This window comes from Neltuma alba, unplaced genomic scaffold, assembly GCF_004799145.2.
Source record: "Neltuma alba isolate B1F8T4 unplaced genomic scaffold, ASM479914v2 tig00010789_pilon, whole genome shotgun sequence".
NCBI classification, from domain to species: domain Eukaryota; kingdom Viridiplantae; phylum Streptophyta; class Magnoliopsida; order Fabales; family Fabaceae; genus Neltuma; species Neltuma alba.
The window spans coordinates 290,141-308,311 of NW_021635606.1; the positions used below are offsets into that span (position 1 = coordinate 290,141).

The window sequence follows — 18,171 nt, forward strand, 5'->3', positions numbered from 1 at the left end:
GAAGCAATTGTTTTATCAATTTTTATATCTTCAAAGTGCTTTTATACATTATTAATGTCACCTATAAGAATTAGTTAAAAATTTAATTTGGTCTTAAATATAAAATCACAATTCATTTTATCTTTCATATTTATTTACTTTTTTTAGAGTAGTAATCATGGTAATTGTACATGTGAAAAGGTTACCATTATAAGGCACATAATTAATAAGGATATTTTAGATAAAATAATATTTATTTATTTATTCTACCTCCTTTATAGTTTGATGCACAGATAAGGCATGTAAGCACATTTACTTTTCTCTCTTCTTAAGAGCCACATCTCTCCATGCATCATTAAAATTTTAGAAATGCAACTTAATAAAAACATTTGTGCTCTGATTTTATGAGTTATGAATAATTTTTAAAAAAATTTTCTGATTCATTCTTCCTTGGGTTGGGCACTTGGAAATATATGTTTTACACGTTTGTTAACGATGATATTCATCCCTTTTGCATTGCTATAGTATTGTATAAGTAATCTCGCATATACTTATTCTAAATGTTTTATAGATTTAAACTATTGATGTATGATTTCTTAACTTGAGAAAAGTAATTATGTCAGAGATGTACTAAATCACATGTTTTAGTTGATGGGAAGTGGTCAGCAAATTAATCCCTTCAGCCGCTTTGTGTGGCCACTGCAATCCCCTTGCTCACTGACTATTACGTCAGTGAGTGATTTACTATTGTATTAGAGAGGTTGTTGAAACAAGAGTTTAGTTAATTCATTATATGATTTTGAAGTGGGAATTTTTTTTTTCAAACCCTTTTCTCTGTTTCTAATAGATCTGATCTTATTATTGGGCAAGGAAATACACAAGGGGGTATATTCTCTTGCTGTAGGTTACACGCTTCTGCCGTCTAGTTCTATGTCTACCTTCAATGTTGACTTTCCACTATTTTGGAAACAAATGAACAGACTAAGGTTACTACCAAGTGTTAGTTTGCTTTTATGATGCTTCTTGTTAAATGTTCTCCCTCTCAGAGAATGTAACATCCTAAATTTTTATGTCTAGAATTTAATTAAAATTATAAATAAATATTTTTTAGCAACAAGTTAATAGAGGTTAAAATGTAGGCAAATTTAATTAATCATGACTTTTGTGTATGAATGTGTGTGTATGATATTATAGAAATAAATAGTATAACATGATATAAAAGTCTCACATTAACTAAATGCTAGAATGAAGGAGCTCTAGGAGCCCATATATATATAGGAGGTAGTAGGTAGAGTTATGATTAAGCAAACAATTTTCGTACATATTTTAGACAATATTAAAAAAGTACTAGTTTTGAGTTTATGAATTGTTGGATCAACCTGAAATTTGGTTAGTCAGTTTGGGACATCCAACTCGTCAATTTTAACAATTGGATCGTCAATCCAATCTTTGAGTTACAAGCTATTAGGTACGTTTTCAAATTTTTTTTTTAAAGATTTGGTAGATAGAACCTTGAATAGTAAGTTAGTGTTTTTAAATTCGTTCATCATTGGATCGATCCAAAATTTTAAGAGTAACCTTGTGACATGTAAGACATTAACTTTAATAGTTGGTTCAATAATTAAACTTTAGTGGTGAGAATAAATTAACTCAAATTAAATCTGTTTGTCTAAATTCTTTAAAGATATAACATAAGTTATAAATTGAGGGTTTTCTATCTAGGTTACAAAGTTAGTGATTCTAATGATAAATGTAAGTTAAGAGAACCTAGGATTTGAATCTAAGTCATTATATATATATATATATATATATTCTTACTACAAATCTTAGAAAAAGTCTTTTGAGCTAAAAGTCTGAGTAACCGTGAATATGTCAGAGAGGGAGTTAAAAGCTAGAACTTTTGTGAGTAACTTACTCTAACACTATAAAGATAATGTTTTAATTCTATTTGTAGATATGAACTCTATTGCTGTATGTTCGATTACAAGCTTCTTTTGTGTTTGATTGTTAGCTAAGAGACTATGTAATTGAATTTCTATCTATTGCATGTTTTGGCATGTGGTGGTAAGTGGTTTTTATAATTGAATTCTTTTATATGAAATTTTTATTTGCATAAACTATCTTGTGGGATACTATGTTGAAGAGAACTAAATAAAGTTAGTTTGAAAATAATTGACCTTTAGAATATGATGCTTGATTTAAAGTTTTAATGAGTTATGTTTCTTGTATATGTATATATCCATTTGAATGTTTTGAATCATGTGCATTTGTTATGGGTTGTGGAGGAGATGATCGAAGTTATTGAGATCTAAATACTTGTCATGTGGTATTGGCCACTATATGAAGCTCTATAGTTGGCCACTATTGTTGTCCTACTAGTTCTTTGAGGGACTGCGACACTCCACGAGTTCTTCGAGGGGAGAACTCATGGTCTATCGAGTGCTCTGTGGTCTTTAGCCAGTCCATATCACTCGTGTGATGAGCTTGTGAGAGCAACCAGTCAAATGGAAAAAACTTAGCCTGTGGTCCAATCGACAAAAATAAGGAGGATATAAGGGTGGATTTGGGTTTATGGATTGCATATGACATGAAATCTTCATTGATATTTATATCTTTTGAATAAATGAAAAGTATGTTATCTCTTCTGAAATTACTAGCTACAGGAGACTGGTGAAAATATTTGACTTATATGCTTATTATGAATCTAACTATTAAATAAATGTCTATTAACTGTTATTAACTTTGTGTATCCCACCGGATACCTCGCTAGCCCATCCTAATGTGTGTGATAGGTAGGGATTTAGTTACTGAGATGTTGTCTCATTCCTATTGTTTAACATTTTTTAGGTAAAAGTTTTAGAGGAGAGACGTCAGCAAAGGCATAGGAGGAGTAAAGCTATAATAACGACTTGTAGCACCTTTTCGATCTATGAGTTATATTATTTCCTATATATTGCCATCACAAGACAATTTGTGTTTACTTGACTCAGGCATTATTATGTTTTTGTGTCCTTTTATTTGTTTTGTTGTGGTATGTATGCTGGTAGTTAGCTAGAGACCTATAATTGCATATCTGTTTATTATGAATTTATTAATCTTGCTATTTCGATTTATGAGCTATATAATATGTTGTTTTATAACCATGTTGGATGATATTAATCTTTTCTAACATGGTTTGTTTTTGAATGAGTTAAGAAAAGTTCTTTTATCTATGATAGGATGTAGGATTGGACGTTGCTCTTTTCTATCATAGATAACCTTATTATATAGTAAGTTAGTTTATATGATTGTGATAGATTTGAATTTGTTGTTAGCATAGTTTGGTTATAAAAAAAATTATTTCTTGAAGTTACTTTAAAAAAGTTAAATTTATAGATTTATTTAGAAAAGTTGTTTCAGAGAAATTCTACAGTGTCATCATCTTCCGATTGATAGTGATACCTCCTGTTTCTCTCATAAAAAAGAGGTTGAAAATAGATCTTACTTATTTTTCCGCTATCTATGGGCTTGGGCAATTTGGTTCTCTGCTCCATGGGACTTTTACTCACACTCAATTCTAGCAACTGATGTTGAAGTTTGGTTTATGGACTCTTTATGCAATGCTACGCTTGAGGATAATGTTGGACTCTCTATTATATGTGGTTCTTTAGGAATAAGAAGCCGAAGTCTCACCCCTCAATGGTGGTTAATAGAATTAAATTAGAAGTCAATTATCAAAAGCATATGCTATCTTTAAGCGAGCCGCGCACTTCACATAATGCAATTATGCCTGCTCCTTCTTCTTATTCTGTTAATAATGTTGCAGATTGGTCAATTTATCTGCCCAACTAGAGGATGAAGTGATCCCATGGTAAGAAGTTATTTTCTATTACTTTGTCCTTTCAGGGTTATATTTTCAGGCATTTTGAGTCCAAGTAAGAAGAAGAGCTGCAAAGTGGTTCACTATTCTCTCCCTGTTTCTTCAAGTACTGTTATTCATCATCAATCAGCCACAAATTCAACCTGCCATTAATTTCAGCCTCATAATCTACTCTCCTGACCACCCGAATTTCCAAAAGATTATCCAAGGTCCTTTAGGCACTGATATAGGCACTAATTTCCTAGTTTCGGACTGTATAGGTTTTTATCTTTGTTTGCTGATGTAAGTTTTAGGTATTAGGTGCTTCTTCCCTTTAGTATGTACTCCTTAAAGATAATATTGTAATCAATAACAGAAAAAAAAGAAAAGAAAAGAAAAGTAATTATGATTCAATATTTCTTTGTATATTCTTTAATAATTATTTTAGAAATGAATCATAGGTCTACTTACTAGTTATTCCATTGCTTCTAAATGCACAAGTTAGAGAGGTTTGCATACATATCAAATGCAAAATTTCAAATAACTTTTTCTTTCAAATTCATAATTTTTTTCAAATCATTTTGAAAAAATTTTAGATAAAAAATCTGAAATTATGATATTCTAATTTAAGCACCTAACACTTTAAAATGATAGGAAAAAAAAGTAAACATAAATTTAAAATTTAAAATTTACAAAAATACCCTTTGATTTTATTTTTTTTTAAAGTTTAGAACCCCTCATTGGAGCCTCACTAGCAATTATTCACCGTTTGAGCTCCAGCACCAACCACTGGCGAGGGGGCTGCCAGTGGGGGCTTTTCCTTTGCAGGAGGATTTTTTTTTAAAGGAGGAGGAACTTTTTTGATCCCCAACCTAGTGGTTCCTAATGCTATGGGTGAGCCCAAAACCAACATGCTTTATTCACATTATAATGCCAAAAAAAAAGTTAACTCATTTACTTTAATTCCAACTAGGTGACAACAATTCATCTGAAAATAACAAGTTCTGATTGTGAAAGACAAATCTAAATTTGGGATTAATAACACATATTTTTATACGTAACATGTAAATCAATTAAAAATGACAACAATTTATTTAAAAAAAATAAATCCTCATCGTGAAATGATAAGTTTAGATTTGAGGTGAACAACATGTTTTTTTGCTCTACTAGATATATGTAATTTATTATTGACTTTAATTAAAATTGTTCAAATTAAATCTAATATCATATTATATTTTATTATTTTGAAAGTTTGATATATTTTTATTTTTTGTCAAAAAAGTTATATTCCTATTTTTAAAATATGAACATAAAATAAAAATAGTATATTAATATATTTTTTGAGCAAAAGTATATTAATATATTATAGAAAAACCAAATAGATTGTTATGGTGAATTCTTTTCGAGTAAAACTATATTAATATATTTTGGAATTTGGCTACATAAATAATTTTGATATGTATATACCCTGAAAATGCAAGGGCCTTGAGTCCCTTAATCTCTACATAGATATATAAGCACGTAAAACAATATAACCCCAAAAAAAAAAGGCAAAAGAGAGGCAAAAACAATGGAAATGAAAGAAGTATATGAAAAAGTATTTTAATTTATAATGAGTTATATATATAGATTAAAAAGTATTTATAAATTGATTCACATGTTATGTATCCAGAAAAAAACATGTTAACTCTAAATTCAGACTCACCATTTTACAATTAAGACATGTTATTTCTAAATAAATTGTTTCTATTTTTAATTGATTGACATGTTATTTCATATTTTGTATTAAAAAAAAACGTATTGTTAATCCCTAATATAGATTTTTCATTTCACAATCAGGACATGTTATTCCCTTATGAGTTATTGTCATTTTTAATTGATTCACATGTTATTTCACATATTATGTATGAGGAAAAAACATGTTATTAATTCCAAATCCAGCATTTTACAATTAGGACTTATTATTACTAGAGAAATTATTGTCATTTTTAATTGATTTACATGTTATGTATCAAGAAAAAAAAGTATTGTTAATCCCTAATCAAACTTGACATTTCACAATTTAAAATTTGTTATTCCTAGATGAATTGTTGTTACAAGTTGGAGCAAAAATAAAGAGTTAACTTATATATATATATATATATATATATAGCATTATTATGTTAGCAAAGCATGTTGGTTTAGTGGTCACCCTTAAATTTAGGAGTTGCCAGGTTGGAGGATCAAATTCTTTTGCCAAAATCCCACCAACCTCACTTTCCTCTCTTTGTTTTTTTTTTTTAAACATCCTACCCAAAAAAAAGCCTCCACTGGCAGCTACCTTATCAGTGGCCAGTTCTAGAGTTCCAGTGCCGGCAAGCAACCAACCAACTATCGGTGGTGGCCAGTCGCCAACAAGGCTCCGATGAGGGGCACCAAACTTTTTTGAGGGGCATTTTTGTAATTTTTTAGAATTTTAAAATTCCAATTTAGTTTACTTTCTTTTCTGTCATTTTGAAGTGTTAGTGTCTAAATTGGAATATCATAATTTCAGGCTTTTTTATTTGAAATTTTTCCCATAATTTTGTTGATTGCATATATTAAATAAAAGTTTTCATCAATAAAATAAATTTTAATGCAAATAATTAAAGAAATTGTTTTAACCACGGAACAAAAAGTTGATTGAACCAATCGAGATACTGGGTTAAAAGTTGATAGGTCAGATTAGGGTCAACCTGTAATCAAACCGGTAGTAATTCAAATGCTATGTTTTAAATTATATATTAGCTATTTTAACTGAAAATTAAAATAAAGATATGAAGAAAATGTCAAATAATAATAAATACCTAATATTATGCATATAAAATAAATAATTATCTAAAAAAATAATTGTGATAATATACATAAAATAAAAGATATATTTATGAAATTATATATAATAAATAATGTGATATGAATACTTATTAGTCAAATCCATCCATTCTTGTAAGATGATTTTGCGTGGGAAACTTGAACCGCATGGGAAACCTAATTTTTTATTCACCTCTTTCAATTTTAAGTCTTCACATTTTTCACGATCTGCTTTTCCAATGGAAAAGTCACCACTTCACATTTTTTTTAATTATTTTCTTTCATTATTCAGTCTTTTCATACTTTGTACAGAATGGGTTGGGTATTCACGTGCTATGATTGTTTTCTTTCTTATTCTCATTCTTCTCTCTATTTCAATATTTCTTTCTTCTTCATTCATTTAGAGGTTCCCCTCTTCTTTCTTTTGTTTTCACAGCTCCATGCTCCCTTATCTTCATTCAGATGCACTCAAAGAGCCAGAGGGATGAGAATAAATTTTATTTTTATTTACAAAGTGAACTTGTAGAACTAGAGAAATGAAAGAAAACGATCATCTTTCTTTTATTTATGTTTTTCTTCTTCTTCAATCACTGTTTTTTGTTTGTGTGTGTGAAATAGTCTCATATTCTTCTTTTTTTTATTTTTTTCAAACAACCCAGCTAAGCCACCTAAACTAGCGGGTTGGCGGGTTGTGATCAGTTTACACCGGTTTAATCTAGTTTACTCTGGTTCAATCTTCCTCCAGTTTTGTTGCTAAACCAGACCAAATCACAGGTCGGTTTACCAGTCTGAATTGGCTGGTCTAATCTGATTTTTTGTTCATTAGTTTTAACTTGATTGTAGCTCAATTGTTAAACTTTAAGTTGATTCAACTCAGTTGTAACTTATTTTTTGAATTTTGACTCCAATGACTTTATATTTATAATTTTGTTCTCTTAAAACTTCAGCTGTTCATAGTTTTGAGTTGGAGATAATTAAAAATCAAGAATTAAATTTACAACGAGTCAAAATTATAGAGATTAAAAATTAAATTTTTTAAAAAAATAATTTAGAAAAGCAATTAATATTTAGTTTATAAATATCTAATTTAATTAATTTTTTTAATCTTAATCATATATCTCGCGTGACTGTTCTCTGCGTTTCAAGTGAAAACGAACTTGGCCCTTCGTCTGCATGGCACGGTGCTATTTGGAGCCAATAACTCAAATTTTCAGATGATTCAACAACGGATCGATGACTTACATTTCGGGCCGAAATTGGAGACAAATCCGAGAATAGGAGGCCGAAACAAGCAGGAATTTGGAGACCAACATGAGCTTTTCAAATCTGGTCCCCGTTATGGGAAACCCAAAATTTTGTCGGAATTCAATTCCCGGCAATAATGATCAGATCCTTCGGACGAACCTCATCTCAATGCTTCAGAAGAGTAAAGACATGAATCATGCCCGATCAATTCATGCCAAAATCATAAGGAAAGGAATCGAGCAAGATCCTTTCCTCCTATTCGAACTTACTCGATTTTACTGTAAAATCAGTTCCATTGGTTATGCTACCAAGGTCTTTCACCGCACTGAAAACCCCAATGTGTACCTCTACACTGCTCTTATTGATGGTTTGGCTTCCCTTGGATTTCACAGCGATGCTCTTAACTTGTATACTCAAATGGTCAACCAGTTGATTTTGCCTGATGAGTATGCGATCACTTCAGTCTTGAAAGCTTGTGCTCTTTTACTTGCTCTTGGCTATGGCAAAGGAGTTCATTGTCAGGTTCTGAAATCCGGGTTGAGTTTAAACCGATCAATAGCATTGAAGCTTATGGAACTATATGGGAAGTGTGATAGATTGGAAGATGCTCGGAAGTTGTTCGATAAAATGTCTGAGTGTGATGTTGTTGCATGCACAGTTATGACAACTTGCTATTTTGATCATGGGCTAACTCAAGAGGCGATGGCTTTATTTAGTAAACTAGAATCAAGTGACACGGTCTATTGGACGGCAGTGATAGGTGGGTTGGTAAAGAATGGGGAGTTCAATAGGGGTTTGGAGATATTCAGAGAAATGCTAGCAAAGAATGTGAAGCCTAATGAAGTCACCATTGTTTGTGTTTTATCTGCTTGTATGCAGTTGAGTGCTTTGGAGCTAGGTCGATGGGTACACATGTACATGAGCAAGTGCAATATCAAGATGAATCAATTCATTGGTGGTGCCTTAATCAATATGTATTCAAGGTGTGGTGATATTGATGCAGCGCAGTTATTGTTCAGAGAACTGAACGTGAGAGATCTGACCACTTACAATTCGATGATTGTGGGGTTAGCTATGCATGGAAAGAGCATAGAGGCAATCGAATTGTTTAGGGAGATGATAAAGCGAGGTCTTAAACCAAATAGCATAACCTTTGTTGGAGTCTTGAATGCTTGCAGCCATGGAGGTTTGGTGGAGCTGGGTTATGAGATATTTCAATCAATGGAAACAGAACATGGGATTGAGCCACAATTACAACACTACGGTTGCATAGTTGACTTGCTTGCTAGAGTAGGTAGGCTCGAAGAAGCTTATGATTTCATTGGCAAAATGGGAGTGCATCCTGATAGTAGAATGCTCTGTTCTTTGTTAAGTGCATGTAAAATCCATAGAAATGCCGAGATTGGAGATCGTGTTGCTAAACTATTGAGTGAGTGCAATTTTATTGAGTCTGGATCCTACATAATGCTGTCAAATTTCTATGCTTCATCAGGAAGATGGAATCATGCTGCAAAAGTGAGAAAGAAAATGGAGAAGGAAGGAGTTTTGAAGGAACCAGGTTGTAGTTCCATTGAAGTCAATAGTATTATTCATGAATTCTTCTCAGGAGACCTAAGACACCCTCAAAGGAAAAGAATCTATGAAAAGTTAGAGGAGTTGAACTATTTGACAAGGTTGGAAGGCTATGTACCTGCAACAGAATTGGCTTTACATGATGTTGATGATGATAAGCAAAAAGAGTGGGCTTTGGCTGTGCATAGTGAGAAGCTTGCAATATGTTATGGACTAATTTCAACTGAGCCAGGCACGACATTAAGAGTCATGAAAAATATAAGGATTTGCAATGATTGCCATTCAATGATCAAGCTCATAGCGAAAATTACGAGCAGGAAAATTGTGGTTAGAGATCGCAATAGATTCCACCATTTTGAAAAAGGGGTTTGTTCTTGTAAGGATTATTGGTGAGAAGGAAGGAAACAAAAAATGACACTTCAGTATTCGGATACAATTCAAGCAACCTTGGAACATAGAGGATCATTTTGGTGGCATTTTTATCAAAATGCTAAACATAGTAAAATAATTTACCACCAAGATGCTATACTGCAGAAACTATTTCTCAAATACTATATTGAAACTCGTTCACCGGATAAACGACTTTGAATTTTTGAGAAAGTTGTTCAATAGGAGAAGAGTTTCATGTTTGACAACTTTTTCTTTTTAACAAAATTGAAAATCGTTCTGCACCTGCCACATCTCTATATCTTTGCTTTTTCCTTTTTTATTTCAGCAAAAGTTACAAACGAATGCCCATTCCATCAACTCACATCTTTGTTATTTGTTTATAATTTTTTATGAAATAAAAAAGCCAAAAAGAAGAAGAAGAAGAAGAAGAGGCACATATAAGTGATAGTAGCAGCGTCCGCTAAACTTGATCATGCCCTAAACAACTTTCAATTTTGTTGAAAAAAATTGTCAAATATGAAAGTCGTTCTCTTACTAGATGACTTTCTTGCAAATTCAAACTTGTTCGTCTGATGAACAAGATTTAATATAGCATTTTAGGAAATAGTCTCCATAGTACAATATTTTGATAATTTTATTTTTGATATAATTCAAAATATTTTCAAATTATTTTGGGTATAAGACTAATCTCTGTCAGGATAAATACTGTGTGTAGTATTTTGATAAAAGTGCCCAATTTTGGCCAAATAAATGACAAGATATATCATGTGACTTTTGAAAATTATACTTAGTTCTTAATTTATCTCTCTTTTAATTTTTCGTTTAAGTTTGTAATTCACTTCATTGTATATTTCTCCCAAAATAAGTACTATGTAGTTGTGTACAAAAGGAGTGATACGCAGCAAGTTTCACAGAACTAGCTCAAAAAGAGAATAAAATCTTGTGAGAAACCTATTAGGAGCTATATCTTTCAACCTATTAGGAGCAGCCTATTTTAATTTTTGTCAGATATGTAGATAGATTAGCAAACTATGCACGTAATATAACTATCAGGTTTTGTACCTTTGACCATCCACCGTCTTTTCTAAGTGAGATGGTGGGTGGTAGAAGGATTAAAGGTAAGCTTAAGAACTTAGTGTAGGATTGTGAATAACTTTTAAGTTTATTTCTTTTCATTAGAAAAAGAAAGCACGCCAGATCATTTGACTTGATAATCATGGGCTATGATCTAATTTTTAATGTCAGTAAACTGGTGCAACATTAAAAATTAGTCTAAGTTAACAACAATGGTTAAAATTAATGAAAGCATAATAGGAGTCAACATTTTTGTCGTTTCATTGTCCTATGAACATTAGAAATGTTGGTATTATTATTTCATTAAAAAAAAAAAAAGAAATGTTGACACTAATATATTAATCGTGTTATGAACTTAACAATATCTTTGTGGATATCTATATATTTCTCATTATGTTTAATATCTTATATTTTTTCATGATTCACAATTATTTCTTATTATTATGTAATATGTAGATTCTACTAAAGTTGTAAAGTTGTTCCTATAAATAGAGCCATGTACCATTTATTTAATATCTTAAATGGAATGAGAAAAATTCCTATTTTCCATTTTCTCTAATTCTATTCTCTTCTTCTCTACTCTTTCTTTAGTTTTCTAACACATTATAAGCATGATGCTTTAGCCAAGATATATACCATTGATCCTTAATATAACTTTAGAGCATCATCTATATAATTTTTCTAGAGTATCATTTGCTCTATTCAAATGAAAATATATTGAGCATTGTATATATGATGTTTCAAAGTATTTATATCTGTAATCAATCTTGTAGGGTAATCTGAGCCATTAGATGGATTCAAAAAGATCTTTTACCATTGTTTTATACATCGGGTCCCATGGTCAAGATTAGAGATTTTGCTTCACATTTTAGCATTACAGTTTAATTTTGATATGGATGTTATACCTTTTGAACTAATTGTGATGGGATGAATTTTTTTCTTCTATTCCTCACTAACCTAATGTTACTATTTCGATGGAACCTAAAGTTCCAATTGATATTTGCAATCTCCCTAAAGGGTTGCCTTCTAAAATTAAATAGCCAGAAGCCATATAACTATGATTTTCCATCTTCTTGATATTAAATGACCAGAAGCCATATAACTCTGATTTTTCATCTTTTTTAGATTAAATAGCTAGAAGCTATATAGTTTTGATTTTCTATATTATGTTTAGAAGCCATATAACTTTGATTTTCTATCTTATGGCCAAAAGTCATATATATATGTTTGATTTTCTATTATATTAAATGGCTTGAAGCTATATATATTTGATTTTTTATCTTATTAAATAAACAAGAGTCATATAGATATGATTTTCTATTTTATAGCCAGAAGCTATTTATACTTGACTTTTCTTTATTTTATTAAATGACTAGAAGTTGTATAGCTTTGATTTTTTATCTTTTGACCAGAAGCCATATATATTTGATTTTTATTTATTTTACTAAATGGCTAGAAGCCATATAACTTTGATTTTTTAATTTATGACTAGAAGTCATGTATATTTGATTTTTTATTTTGATAATGTAACTTTGACTTTCTATTTTATAGCCAGAAGCCATATTTTTTTTATTTTTTTATTTTATTAAATGGCTAGAAACTATAGAGTTTTGATTCTGAGAAGAATCATTATATGATTTGTTTATAAAAAAATTATGATAATTAGAATCTTTCTTCAAGACTAAAAATAATGTAGCTTAGAAGGCTAATAGCTCAAATATATTTTATTATGAGAAACTATTGACTATATAGTGAACAATGGATTGGTATGTTTGTTGATGAGATCTTTGTCCATTACATGAAGTAATTAGCTAATAGCTACATTAGTTCCATATAACTCCAATTTATTGAGAGGAAACATGACTTTACAATAGAGATTCATATTTGGCATACGAGGTACAAGAGTTTATCTTTTTTTCTTTATTTCATGTTATATTTAAATTTTACATTTTATTAATTTAAAGTTTAATTTTTATTCTTATCTTATTCTTATATATTCTTGACATTCAATATATCTATTAATATTATAATTTCATATTATTAAATGACCAACAACCATTATACTCATATTATTAAATGATATAAAAAAAAAACAACTCGTGACACTTTGATGGCTTGATTACAAATATTAAAATCCTGAAAGCTTATGGTTCAAATATTGAATAACACAAATAATTTTTGAAAAATATATTTACTATACAGAGTCTTGAAGACTAATGACTTATTAATATTAAAGCCCTGAAGGCTTATGATTCAAATCTTTGTAACTATGTAATTTGATTTTAGTCCTTATAGATATCTTCAAATTTCTGTTGAATTTATAAATTTATGAATAAATTTTGAAGTGTTATAGAATATATACAAAGGAGTAATGTTTTTGAATAATAAAATATTGAGAAAATATGCATGTTGTAAAAATAAATAAATACTTTATATTTTGAAAAAAACATAATAAAAAGTGAAAATATCATATAGTGAAATAACAATATATATGATAGTTCCTGAAGAACCATATATGGCATTTTTTGAAGAAATATAAGTAAAAAAGTGATATAGTTCTAGAAGAACTAATAACAAAAAAATTATGTAGTTCATAAAAAACTGGTAACAAAATCGATATAGTTATTAAACAATTAATGTAGTTTTCCCATTTTTGTAGGCAGAAAAGGAATCAATAATGAAAATTATGATCTATAGACATATATATTAGAACTTTGTCCATCAAAGAATCTTAAGGTGATAGCTTAATTGGATTGAAATTTATGATTATATCTAAATAAGAAAGCACTTAGATTTTTAAGTTAAAGATATGTTATCAACTTATTATATGCAATTCACCCTATTTAAAATACATAAATAAGAAAAGTTTGTTTACATGACTTACACTTCGGGGAGGGATTATTAGAATACAAGTGTAAATCATATTGGATGGAATTTGTTATCATTAATGTTTCTACCATCCATTGTATCTCATATTCCCTTTAAAAAATACTCCAGAAGAGTTAGTGGTGTTTGACCCTTCGTGAGTACATAATATGAAAAATAAATATCTAGAAAAGCTATATCATGGTTTATCATCGAAAATATAAAATCTATAATTGATAATATATTCTTTATGAATTATTAAGGTAAAAAATAAATAATATGACATGGTAACCATAAATTTACCAATAATTGATAATAATATTACAATTGAGTGAAAGATGAGAATATAAGGCTTTATAAGAGCTATATTATGTTTTATTATCCCTATTGATGTTAGAGAATAATATTATAATGTGCGAGTTACTTCCATTGGGTGAAAGATAAGACTATATGGCTCTAAAAGAGTTATATCATGATTTATCATCTCCATTGATAAGTAGAAATTTATCAATGTTTGAGAATAATATTGCAATAAACTTGAAGTCCATATGCTTATTGTTTGAATGATCAGTTAGATCATCTCAGATTATAATGATGCAAAATATCATGAAAAATATGTATTAATCTTTATTAAAAAAAATCAAAAGATTTTTTGCAAATGATACATGATTTAAGAAGTTTTATGTGCTATTTGTTCTAAAAAAATAACAAAAAAAGAGAATATCACTAGCTATGTTTAAAATTGGATTCATGTAGATTTATAAGATATCAGTTTTATAAATGTGGGCCCATTTAGACACCATGTGAACCAAAATAATACATTATAAATTAAAGATGCATCTATATAATGGTTATATAGATGTCTATGGTTAATTAGTAGCATAAAATTTGCAAATATGTTTAAATAATTACGTTGAATGAATAAGTCTCAGATTATGCAATTCTATGATTTTTGTTGAGATTGTTAGTGATTGTTTTTCAAGTTGTTAATGATTATACACTTAGCAAAAGCCTCTATAAGTAACTAGATCAAAGCTTATGAGAATAAAATTCTCGTCTTAGTGTTGGAATAATTGATTTGATATATTTTTGTACATAAATGCATCAAGCCAATAATGTATTATGAATTCTCTTATCATAATTGGCTTTTAGTTATGAGCAAAATATTTTTCATCTTAGAATGTATTATATCTATTATTCTATGATAATAATGTACATTGATGGATATTAAAAATAAGTTAGAATTAATGTTAGATAAAAACCTTCTTATTCTTGTTTGTCTCTAGATAAAACAAATTAATGTTTCTCAAAGAAGCTTATGGATTTAGAAAACTTACTTCGTATGTTGTCAACATGAGAGGAAAAAAATGAGTATCTGAAAAAAAAACATAAAATGCATTTTTACTATCAAAGAAAAAAGAGCTGGAGGCCTTGGAATGAGACACTTGAAACAGCAGAATCGTGCTTTCATGATGAAACTAGGCTGGGGTTTAGTCAATAACTGTGATTCCCTATGGGTTAAGGTGATGAGAGGCAAGTATGGCCGTGGCAATGACCTTCTTCCAAGCATTAATTCCAAGAAAGTTGGTTCTAATATTTGGAGCGGTATTAAACGATCTTGGAATATGGTGAAAGAAGGGATTCAAATCGTCACAAATAGAGATGGGGAGGAACATGCTCGCTGGAAATGGAATAAAAGTGGTGCCTTTTCTGTCAAGTTAGCGTACAGAAGCTTGAACCCAGTTGACAACATTAGTACAGGGAGCTGGTCTAACATTTGGAAACTCCGCATTCCTCAAAGATGTAAGATGTTTGCTTGGTTGATGTCCCACGGATGACTTATCACAAATGATCTCAAGTTCAGTCGTCATCTGCATCCTAATGGCATTTGTGAGAGATGTAAACTCCATCCTGAGGATACGCTTCATGCCCTCAGAGACTGTAGACACGTTAAGCCGATTTGGATGTCCGCTATCTGTCCCTCTCTGTATGACAACTTCTTTTCAGGGTCCCTCGATAGTTGGGTTCGTCTAAACATCAGAAATAACTTGAGAGGAGTTGGGTGTTATTGGAAGGGCTTGTTCATAATCATTTGTTGGCTTATATGGCGGAATCGGAATGAAGTGATTCATGCAAGTGGGGTTGGTTGCAATGAGAGAATCATTGACCATGCTAAGGCTATCCTGGTTAGCATGTCCGATGCCAATAACAAGTTGAGAGGTACTAACCTGAATGCTAATCTTCGACAGGCCCTCAGCTCCCCTGTTTTGGATCCGGATAACAGAACAATTATTGAGGTCGATGGGGCTTTCACTCACACGAGGAACATAGCTGCTTGTGGTGGCGTCCTTATGGATGGTACGAGACGAGTCTTGGAAGGCTTCCTATCAAGACTTCATTCGGGAGATTCACTTTCTGCGGAACTCTGGGGTTGTTTACTTGGACTAAGAAGAGCTTGGGATGGAGGACACCATGACGTTATCCTAAGATCAGACTCCCAGGAGGCGCTGGCTCTAATTGAAGGAAACGTTTCTGATTTGCATGAAGATTGGAATATCATCATGGAGATTAAAAGTATGATTGGCAGAGACTGGAAAATTGAATGCCAATGTATTGACAGAGAAGCTAATAGTATGGCGGATGCTCTTGCAAAACGCGCTCTCATGGATAATCCTGGATTTCAACTCCTTGGGCCTGATACTGTGTTCACCTTACTCTCGCCTGACGGCATCGGCTGATTGTCTTTGTTGGTGTTTTTTAGTTTTGGTCGTTTGTTTGTTTTTTAGATTTTCCTTTGTATCAAAAAAAAAAAAGCATGAACTAGAAGTTCATAAAATACTACATTCATAAAATGTAGCTAAATATCTGCTAGACATAATTATTGACCCAAATGAGAATTATTGATTCTCATATTCTGACTAAAATAGCTCCTATAAATATAAATGAAAATGAGATATGTCTGAAGCATGAAGAGAATGGTAGGTTTCAAAATAAAAGAAAAAGGAGCAAATAATCAAGGTGATCATACTAAAGAGACAAAAAGAGAGAGAGAGAGAGAGAGAAGCTAAGACATGACTATTTAACCCTTGAAGAAGTTTAAGTATTTGAAATCAGTAATGAGATCTCAATATATTATGTCATAAAAGAAGAGTGAACCAAAAAAGAATAAAATTGTTGACAATAATATTAGTGATGATATCATGTGATCAAATAAAGATCTTATATATCAATTTGTCACAAGATACAAATAGAAAGATAGTTAGCCAACAGAAATATAAAGATGCAACATTGTCACAGGGATTTGTGCATCTTTAGCCCAAGCACTTAAAATATAATGTTAGTATTATATAAATAAGCGTTCGTACCAAGAAAATAAATAAATGCAATCTTATGGTAGATTACCTTTTTATATATCTTATCAATATGGGAGTTTGATAATATATAAAAATATTTCGTATGCATCTAGGAAATAATAATGACTCACTATGTGGTGAAATTTTATGTGAATCCTAAAAAGATTCAACTCCTTATATGAGTTCATAGATAAATTTGGATCATAATATATGAAAATCTTTGAAAGATTCAAATTTTCAAAAGCATACAATTATCTTCTCAAGAACACCACTCAATTAAGTTAAATAAGTCTCTATATGGAGGCATATGTGATATAACTGATTTAGTAAATATTGATTAAAGGAATAATATAAAAATATTTTAAATTGCCTATCTAGAAAAAGATTTGAAAATGGGTTTGTTATTATTTCTATTTATGTATCATGTGCTTCAATAGTTGCAAGATCTTTAGATGCGGACTAAAGATCCATTTAGACCTCCAAAAGGTGTTAATAAATACTTGGTCTAAAAGTACCATATCTTAGTGTCACTGAAGCACTTATGCATCTAGCTGGCTACACAAAACCTGACATATCATTTATTAATTAGTATGATATAGTATTTAACTAACATGAAGAGTTTGGAATAAAGTTAAGCACGTTCTTCCTTACTTTAAGAACACTATAGAGGTGATATTATTTATCTGAATCTAGCCCAGACGCCAAGATTAATCTTAATGGCTTTGTGGATAAATGATTTTTGTTTGATCCTCATGTTTAAAGATCACAATATGATCTGCATGTCAGTAAAGCACAAAAGGATTATTTGTTTCATGATTTTCAAAAGATTATGAAATTAACATTTGACTTGTTTATCTCACTACAACATTTAAAAATGTTGTTCTTTATAATAGACTTTGTTGCCTTAAAGATGTGAGTTGATGTTGCCAAGGAAGGGAGTTTATGCACTTTGTATTCTTTTTCCTTTGTCTATAGTTTTGTAATACTGAGTTTTTCTTACAAAGTTTTTGATGAGATAGCATTGGA

General features: G+C 30.5%; 1 protein-coding gene across 1 annotated transcript; it reads left to right on the top strand.

The window, feature by feature from the left end:
• Positions 1–7,927: 7,927 nt before the first annotated feature.
• Positions 7,928–10,063, top strand: LOC114759126 (putative pentatricopeptide repeat-containing protein At5g59200, chloroplastic). Its single transcript, XM_028948222.1, has one exon. The coding sequence runs from the start codon at positions 7,958–7,960 to the stop codon at positions 9,854–9,856; it is 1,899 nt and encodes a 632-aa protein (XP_028804055.1). The 5' UTR covers positions 7,928–7,957; the 3' UTR covers positions 9,857–10,063.
• Positions 10,064–18,171: the final 8,108 nt, after the last annotated feature.